General features: G+C 44.3%; 2 protein-coding genes across 5 annotated transcripts; one reads left to right on the forward strand and one right to left on the reverse strand.

Annotated features, from left to right (window-relative positions):
- The first annotated feature begins 374 nt into the window (after nt 1–374).
- On the forward strand, nt 375–8090 carry eif2ak1 (eukaryotic translation initiation factor 2-alpha kinase 1). 3 transcript variants are annotated; one of them, XM_079293053.1, is made up of 16 exons: nt 583–713; nt 1275–1407; nt 1820–1987; nt 2123–2259; nt 2401–2444; nt 2532–2631; nt 2729–2809; nt 2903–2996; nt 3130–3175; nt 3452–3833; nt 3963–4071; nt 4195–4301; nt 6865–6979; nt 7087–7166; nt 7302–7535; nt 7829–8090. In XM_079293053.1, exons 2-16 carry the CDS (start codon nt 1320–1322, stop codon nt 7949–7951), a joined length of 1908 nt encoding a protein of 635 aa, XP_079149179.1. In that variant the 5' UTR covers nt 583–713; nt 1275–1319; the 3' UTR covers nt 7952–8090. The 3 variants fall into 3 exon arrangements, with proteins under 3 accessions (XP_079149178.1, XP_079149179.1, XP_079149180.1); XM_079293052.1 differs by lacking the exon at nt 1275–1407 and having other exon boundaries at nt 375–713; XM_079293054.1 differs by lacking the exons at nt 583–713; nt 1275–1407 and adding an exon at nt 1533–1641.
- Nucleotides 4084–6400, reverse strand: LOC306794830 (ankyrin repeat domain-containing protein 61-like). Of its 2 annotated transcripts, none has more exons than XM_079293055.1 (5): nt 6231–6400; nt 5889–5983; nt 5531–5696; nt 5129–5326; nt 4084–5010 (listed from the first exon to the last, which is right to left on the reverse strand). In XM_079293055.1, exons 1-5 carry the CDS (start codon nt 6327–6329, stop codon nt 4402–4404), a joined length of 1167 nt encoding a protein of 388 aa, XP_079149181.1. In that variant the 5' UTR covers nt 6330–6400; the 3' UTR covers nt 4084–4401. The 2 variants fall into 2 exon arrangements, with proteins under 2 accessions (XP_079149181.1, XP_079149182.1); XM_079293056.1 differs by having other exon boundaries at nt 5889–6026.
- Nucleotides 8091–9482: the final 1392 nt, after the last annotated feature.

The following is a 9482-nucleotide window of genomic DNA, read 5'->3' on the forward strand; positions in this document are numbered from 1 at the left end:
TGAATGATAACGGTATCAAAAATGATATATCTCTGTACATGAATACCTTTGATCAAAACCGTTGCCTCACACTTTGTAGGATTTCATCACCTGGCCGCTCACCCACCGGAATCTGACCTCGCAAGATGTTAGGGAGCGTCTGCATTTACCTCATATAGCACAATACGAATAAATTGCTTTATTGTTTCCGAAGTGTTCTCAGTAATTTGAAGCTGTAGTATTCGAATTATAATAGAAAACAGTACGTGTAATCATTTTGTACTGTAATTATGTGGTAACATTTTTTCTATCCGTTAAACGTTTTGTAAACCATGCATGTACATTGTCAGACAGTCCCTAAACTGTTAAATCATGGCCGTCTTTTGACAGAATAGTCCATATGGGATTTTGGAGAGATATATTTACATTTCTCCATATTTAAACACCGGGGAAGGACCGATGTAACGAGTCGTTTGACGATACGAGGTGATTCGTGTGAATTCGGCAGCGTTTAAAAAAAATTACTTTATTTTGTCATGTCAACATTTTACACATACAACAAATGTACAGTTCAACATCCAACACCGGACTCCTGAGGGCAGAGGAAAGTTCTGGAAGCGGCAGTAACCATTGGGTCGTCCGCAACCTGAAACCCATCAGGAGACATGGGGCTGAGAGTGACGTTAGCCTCTTCAGTGCGGCGAGCGAAGAGGACGATGAAGTCCACTTTGACAGTAAGCAGCATTTCCTCCTGTACTGTACTCCATGTTGCTGCCTGAGGTAACGAGCACTGGTCCGCATTGAGCTGGTTATCCTACATTATGACGTAATTACCAGAATAAAACGTCGTGTCGTTAATAGTTTTAAGACATTCTTGCTTTTATAAACAGGTAGCTGCGAAGTTCAGGTGTAATCTAGGCCACGTGACCAACTTTATTCTGATCCCCCTCCCTGCCTGTTTAATGCAGCCATGTTTTTTAAACTGCATGTCCCCCCTCCACCGTTTATAATGTTTGGACCCTGATGACATCCGGGTTACTCTCTCAGACTTTATAAAGCTCCCTCCAGTGCCACAGAAGTCTTTATACAGCTGTGTTCACAGGCCAAGTAGTACTCTCCATGACAAGTAAATTGACCTCCATGTATAACGTTACATTTGGTGCAATTCCTCTTTTCCCATAATGCTATACAAACTTGCAGTTGTCAAATAAGTTTGCGTGGGTCTAGTGAGGTCATTGGTGTGTGTGTGTGAGCTCAAGTCAAATCTTAAGTCTAGCCATGAATTTGTGCTTCAGAACAAGTCGGGACTTGCCCATCCACTCTTCCTGCTGTAAAAGGAAATGAGAGTAGAGACATGTTGGACAGATGAAACAGCTTTTCCTTCCCATTCTGGCGCCGTGACCAAGTGTCCAAGTGTGTTTACAATCGGTGAGTGAGTACAGTAGGTGGAGGAGGCTGGCGTCTGCTGGTAAAGGCAGATAAGCGTTACTGCTGTGCACGCCCCCTTATGTACAAACAAGACCAGGTCATTTCTTTATGCATTGGAGGTGAACAGGATAATCATTAGTACAGCTTTGAGTGCTTAATATTAGTTTTTATACAGAAAAATGGACCTAGGGGACAGAAACATTGTTGAAATGATAGCAAAAGTCATTGAAGAAGGTAAGACTACGGAGAGGAGATACTGTGGCTATATGAGTGAAACATAATCTAAACTATTTACAGCTACAAGAGAACCGAGCACAGTATTATGTTGAAGCAGTTCATTCTTACTTCCTTATTTACCACCGCTTCCTCTTTCTCTCTCCCTTTTATTTTCTTCAAAATGTTGTATGCTCAGCTTCCGACACAGATAATAACCGCGAGGTGCTGATGGCTGGTAAACATTACCCGTCCATCCAAGAGTTTGCCTCAGCAATCCCCAACCACCTCCTCCTGGGGTCTCTGCTGGAGCACCTGTGCTTCGTCTACGAGACCAACCCGACACGCTCACGCACGCTGTTTAAAGGTACGTACCGAGATGTTGGGACCTGAAAATTGACAGTTCGATTAAAACCTGTATGTTTAAATCATTGTCCCTACACCAGGATCCCGACTTATTCTAAATTTAGTGACAAACTACTTTTGTTGTTTCCGCTGACAGTCATTGGCCAGCGTTTAGCTGCCATGAACCTCCTCTCACCTTTGGCCATAAGTGATGAGTTCAGCACCGTTAGACTGCAGCACAACCGGGCCTTCACTGAGCTGCTTCATGCTGCCAGCTCCTCCCTGTATCCACAGGTAACTGGACCACTAGGGGCCTGTGTTGTCAGTTTAGGACTAGGACTATTATGTAAAGTGTTTATTTGTACTTTGTATAAATATTAGGCCAACTGTACAGTCTGGTGTGGCTAGTGTGTTTATCCTCATCTCATTTTTCAGGGCCAGCAAGGTGACGGCACAAACGCGCACAAGTCTGCTGTGAGGTAGGCGATGCTTTGAGTTGCTTCTATGGAATATTAACATGTTATTAACTATTGTGTAAGAAATGTTTGTTTTTTGCCTTCCCGCAGACCAAAGGAGGGACTGTTTCAAGCACAGACGTCCCGGTATCTTAGTGAATTTGAAGAAATATTTCGACTCGGAAAAGGATCTTATGGAAATGTTTTTAAGGTATTCCACTCTGTTCTACTCCATGCTAAAGAAGAACATCAATTCTCCAGTTTATCGACACAGTCATCTTTTTTTTTTTAATCTCTTCATCTTGAAGGTTATGAACAAATTGGATGGACAGTATTATGCCGTGAAGAAAATCCTCATCAGAAAAGTCTCAAAGGATGACTGCATGAAGGTAGGCCATCAGTGTTTTATCAATACAGCCCTTATATCTCCATATTCAGAGATATAATGTAGTAATAATATGATTATTTTTGTTTTGCTCCAGGTCCTCAGGGAAGTCAAAGTGTTATCCAGCCTGCTGCATGTAAACGTTGTGGGCTATCACACTGCGTGGATGGAGCACGTTCAGCCGGCGGCATGTGAGTACTTCTGTTCTGTGACAAGTTTCTTGGAATGAAATAAGTGTCCTTACTGTTCACTGAGTTTAGAGAACAATAACACTGACCGTTTTTATCACAAGAGAGACTTTATGTGAAAGCATCTCTGTTGCAGATCCTGAGTCTCTCCTGCCTGCACTGGAGTCATGTGAACAAGACAGGTAGGATCCATTTACTGTTTTCTGTCATCATATAAACCAATTGATTGAGAGATAATCGGCATATAAAGTGATGATGGAGTTAATCCTAAATCGCAGCCTATTTTTCCTTGTTGGAATAATTACTGACTTTGATTCTATACAGAAATAACATGAAATTAGATTTTATTTGTTTGTTTTGTTTTGTATGCCAGTGTAGCAGGTGAATAAAATAAATATTTCAAACAGTATTTACAGTATTGAACAACACTGAATCGGTCTCGGCTCCTTCAATCGCAGTTCTGATGAGAGCTCTGACGACATCAGCAGCAGCTCCTCGATCGTTTTTCAAAGCCTCAGTCAAGCACCAACAGACTCGAGTGCCAGTGCACTCCCGAGAGCGGCCGAGCCCGTCGAAGCTTTGGTCCCGACCCCAGAGAAGGGCCAGGTGGTGTGTGCCAAGACGATGCGCCGGATTCCCAAGAACTACGTCCCCTGCGTGTTCCTGGGACAGGGGGGTCCCCCGAAGACCTCCAAATGTCCCGCCATGGGCTGGGACAGCTCGGCACTGTTAGAGGAGGAGTCCAGCAGGAGTAGCACCGAACTGAACAACAACTCCTGCATCGACAAGGAGTTTCAGCAGTGGGCTGGCAAAAAACGCACAACAAAGCCTTCTAAAGAGGTAGGCACTTAGAGAGGCTTTCAGTGATCAGACGAACAAATAACGACCTCCATGTTGTATTGCATAAGTTAAACGTGTGATTTGTTTTTTTTAACTTTATTAAAACGTACGGTTGCTCTGTATCTGCAGGTACAGTTCCACCTGATGCTCTACATCCAGATGCAGCTGTGTGAGCGCTCACTGAAGGACTGGATCTCTGAGAGGAACACCAAGCCCAAAGAAGAGCAAACCCCAAAATGTAATTGTTTAAAACACGCATGACTTCACAAAATGACGTCGTTCCAGTAGAAATTACAGATAAAATGACATCAAATACACTTTTGGAGAAAAAAAAACACGATATACTTTTGTTTTTTTTCAGGTCCTTATGGATGTGTTGACACCGAACACACACTCAGCCTGCTGAGAGGGATTCTTAAAGGAGTGGAGTACATTCACTCCAGGGGAATGATGCACAGAGACCTGAAGGTAAGGTGCTTCCATGGATTTCGTTTGATCACCATGTGTTATCTCTGTAGCTGAATGATAACTTTTGCAGTCGCTTATAGTTTGCATTGACACACCGGTGTCAACTCACGTCAAATAAGTCATTCAAATGGTCTTGGTCACGAAAGGAAATGTTTTGTTCCCAGTAGTTGAACACAAAGTCATATAGCTTATCAGGCAGAAGTTTTCTCAACTCGTCGCCCTTGCCTTGGACGTATTTTAGATAGATGTCACTCCTGCAGATATCCCGAAGCCTCCTCGGCTGCTGAGTGAGTTTTAGCAGCTGGTCTCTCTGTTTAAAGAAACACGGTTGCGTCAAAGTAGAGGGCAGGTGGCCGCTCTGGTCGTAGACGGTGAGGGGGGAGGTCAGACTGAGGAGTTTCCCCAGCAGAGAGCTGTTCCTTACATTAGCCCTGTGGTTCAGGAACAGGAACAGACAGCTCTCCCCCGCTTTGCTCAGCCTTTTGATGTTGGCTCCATACCTGAGCAGCACGTCCACCAGCTCCGTGTTGCCCATGCTGCACGCCTCCTGCACAGGCGTCATCCCAGCCTTGTTCGCCGCGTTGGCCTCGGCCCCCTGCTCAAGCAGCTCAGACATGCAGCTAATGTCGCCCTCCGGGGTTTTAGTGGTCTTCATAGATATTGCCACAGCAGCGAGGTGCAGAGGAGTGTTCCCAGAGTGCGTCACCCCCTTTAAAATAGTCAAGAATTTATTGAATTTATTGTCGGACAGATGTAGAACCTAAAGCATATATTTCAACAGGTTTAAAAACACCCATTTATATGCAGAGATAGACAACAATACCAACCATGTTCACGTCCGCTCCCTCCTTGATCAAGCTAGCCATGATGTCCTTATGGAGGATCCCAGCAGCCATATGCAGGGGCGTCATCCCACTGCTGTCCGCAGCATTAACATCAGCACCGAAGCGGGCCAGAATTGGGACAGCAGACAGAGCCGTGTAGCGTACTGACAGATGGAGAGCCGTCTGGTGACTCCCCTCAACCTAGAGAGCAACCACAAGAAATAAAAAACATAGAAATAGGGCATTTACAAAGAGATATATTTGCATTCTTGAGGATCTTTTTGTCATGATTTAATTGAAACAATACAAATGACTCCTACTCCTACTCTGCCTGTTTCATTTTGCAGATAGGAGCTTCATTTAGTCCAAAAAGAAGCTTTTTTTTTTACATTAATATATTTTTACCTTTGCATTGATGTTAATGCCGTGCTCCAGGAGGAGCCCTAGACAGGCCTCTGCCTGCCTGCGTACGCCACTCACAGCAGTCTGGAACTTGGAGCTTGGTTCAGTAGTCGGGATGCTCGGCCAACCGGCTATCACCGAGTGCAGAGGGGTTCGACCGAGCTGGTCCCTGTGACAGAGGCCGAGACGGTGAAACTGGTGAGACCAGTGACATGTGTGTCATTGTGTCGTCACTTTGCACGCGTTCATTTGTTTTTATTCTATCAGAGGCCTATACCACAGGAAGGACAACCTCATGTACGACGGTAGTATAGATCGGCGGGATGTCTGTGTCCTTGTCCGGGTGTGTGTTAGTCCTGACCTCATTTCAGGGTCCGCCGCTGTTGACAGCAGACTCCGCATGCTCTTCACTCTTCTGTAAGAGGCAGCCAGATGAAGGGGAGGTGTAGCAAGGCCCTGAGGCAGGACGAGACAAGACGAGACATGGCCAACTGGAAAACTAGAAAATACAAATATGTTGCAGTCTACTACTGTAAGAATGTTCTCTTTTTTACTTTTAATTTCACAAATATAATGATCACACCAGAGCGTGACAACACTTGACAATAGTATTGTGTACGACTTTGTGATGTTGTTATATATTAGATGCTGTTTTCACACTTACATTTAACACAATTCTCACAAGTAACATTGTTGCATTTACCTTCCACATAACTTGTCCGGGTGCCCCGCGTATCTCGATGAGAAAGTTGCTCCCATACTTTTTTGACACGTCTGCTATACGTCCCACGTCTTGGTCCATAATTGCAGTATAATATTCATTGTTGGGAAACTTGACAATGTTACTGCTCCTGTCCTCCTCATGTCCCTCGCTCTCGTCCAACATGACCAGGCATCGCAGCTTCACTGCTGTCTGTGTCAAGTCTTTCAGGAAGTGAGCGGTGGTTGAAAGCTGGTTATTCTAGTTCGTCACAGGATTTCACCACATCCGTGTGAGAGTTTGATGTCTTCCTGTCACATCTGATAACTTTGTGTTGTGTGCAGGGCCAATGATGGGGACCGGTGACACCCTTCTGGCTAATTTATAGGGTTTTTTTCACGCTTGTGGCACTTCAGTATTTTACTTTGAGGAACGCAGGGAAAGGATTACCTTACAAAAGCTTCAAATGCAGCGATTAAAGTTCAGTATTTGAGTTGCCTGTGTGATATAAAGCAGCTACATGTTTCAGAATCATATCTCCTTTATTCACTTTCAAAAACCTTGGAAATCAGTATCTTTACACTCACTGACATATAACATAAAACTAATTGTCATGTGTTTGTTTTTTTCCCCACAGCCCAGGAACATTTTCCTCCATGGTAACGACTGCCATGTTCGAATTGGGGACTTTGGTTTGGCCTGCAGGGATATAATAATGGATGGCCATAAAGGCACCGCACCTCCCAGCAGTGGTAATACTGCACTTCTTCGCTCGTTTCATTTTCACGACAGTACCTCACAGATTCACCAGTAGATGGCGCCATGTGCTTTAAAGTCACATCTCTGGTGTATTTTGCAGAATCCTCACACACTACAGGTGTTGGCACATTTGTGTATGCTGCTCCAGAGCAACTGAAGGGCTCCCATTATGATTCAAAGGTAAACATATTAACAGGACGACAACTAAATTAATATAAATTCACACTTCATTCTTCATTGTTAAACATGACACATATTTCCGTGCTGTACTTTCATCATTCATCAACTTTATTTGTGACGTTGTTGCTCTCCCAGTCAGACATGTACAGCATCGGAGTGCTGGCTCTCGAGCTATTCCAGCCCTTTGGGACCGAGATGGAACGGGCCCGAACCCTTGGGGACCTGAGAGAGGGGAAAATCCCAGACCCGTTCTGCCAGAGATGGCCGGTCTTGACGAAGTTCATCACGAACCTGACCAATAAGGAGCCCGGTGTTCGTCCCACAGCCAGCCAGCTTCTACAGAGTGAACTCTTCTGCAATAAAGACATAGTATGTTGGCCTCAATAGATAGATATTAGCCCCGATGACTTTTGTGCCATTAAAAAAAAAAAGGTTTATGAACAGTTATTTTAGATTACTGATCCAAAATCTGTGTGTAGCTGTGTGGAAATGAATGTCAGTTCCAGGATTACTTATAAAGTGCCGCTCTTGTTATTCTGTATGTGTAGCTTTGCTCACCAGAGAGTGCTCTCTGTTGGCTCCAACAAGGCTTATAACACCTTTGAAGTGTTATTAACAGTTCCTGATCATTTTAACCTTTTTTTCTTCTTTTTCCTCTCCAGGTGATTCATAGTTTACAGAGACGGGTTGAAGAGCAGGAGGGAGAGATCATGCAGCTGAGGAGACAGATCAGCCGGCTTCAGAGCTCAGAAGTCGTTAATTTGTCTGAGTCTGACAACGCCTAAGCCTAAAGGGTCTCAGCCATCCACAGACAGTCACAACTTGATTTATTCAACCACTGCTGTACTATGTTTCGGTAACTTTGTACATCGGGATGTAAGGGTGCAATTATTTATCTTCATTCAGCTGTTTAATAAAACCTACTTCTGCTACATCTTGTTGGATTTACGAGAAGCAACATGTGGTTATTTGAGATGTTGCTTTTTAAAGTAGTACACTTCTAACAAATTGTGTGTGTGGGGGGGGGGGGGGGGGAGTGGCATATAGGCACTCTCCAAGAGTCCGGGAAAAACGACTTTGTCACGGTCCGGATTTAAGCTCGAGAAAGCGATTGACATTGCACGCTCACACGAGCTATCACAACAGCAGCTAAAGACGATGGGTTGCCCCATTGCTGATACAGCCAGCCAGTCTGTCCATGCAGTTAGCAGAAGGCGTTCAGTTCCGAGCAGATATCACGGACGCAAAATAACTGGCGGGAACGATAGCAGCGTGCCACACGCAGCAAGGAGTGTGGAGCATGCGGAAGAGAACACGGACGCACGGAGGAATGCCCCGCAAAAGGAAGTCAGTGTAACAAATGCAAAAAGCCCAATCACTTTGCCAATATGTGTAGGACAAAAACACAGTATCAGCCAACAAAATACAAGCCTAAGAAAGTCCATGCTGTTTCAGAAAGCACGGAACAGGCACCAGTGGATCTGTACATTGACACCATTATAAACCCCACCAGTGGCAGATGGAGGCCCAATGAGACTCTGCTCTCCGTCATCCACTGCTTTCTGTCTCCGGCTGCCCATTGAGATCATGTGCCTCACGCTGTCTTCATCGTGGCTGCTGGACGTAAGGGAGAGACCAGGAGTTAATTAAATGAAAAAAATAAAAACATCCTCAAAACATAGCAGAGTTGAGGAAAATGTGAGTTAATTATGCTGCATTCTTTTCAATACTAGACTTGCTTCCAGTCCAGCTCGAGAGGAGAAACAGGTAAGCTAGCACGGCGACATTTTAACGGTGCAGGCCCGAGATCATTCTTGTGGCACTGGCACCTCTGTGGCACTCAGCGTCAGTCTGTGGCACTCATCGTCACTCAGCGGCAGTCTGTGGCACTTCAGCGGAAAGCGTCAGCTGTGGCAGGCGAGCCTAGTTCGGCACCCATCAAGAAGCTGCGGAGTCACATTTCCTGAGACATTTCCTGAGAACACATTGTTGTTACGACAGATCAGCTTCCGTAAATCAGTTTTATGATTTTAGTTGAGTCACCGGAGCCCCCTGTTCTCTGTATGCATCCTTAGAGTCCTTTCTTGTTTCTCATTCATTTTATTTAAGTATGATTTTGCTGGTTTTGCAACAAAAGGGAACATAATACACTCTTTCCAAATTATTACTTTTATAGTCATTTACAACAATCAGCTAAAATAATGAAAATAAATCATCTGTTTTATTATCATTTAAAAGTATATATATATGTAAAAAAAATTAAAATTCAAACCCATAAAATGTCCAATCCAAAAATACATGTCTGAAAATATCTTC

The sequence above is a fragment of the Melanostigma gelatinosum genome (genome assembly GCF_949748355.1).
Source record: "Melanostigma gelatinosum genome assembly, chromosome: 21".
Lineage (NCBI taxonomy): Eukaryota > Metazoa > Chordata > Actinopteri > Perciformes > Zoarcidae > Melanostigma > Melanostigma gelatinosum.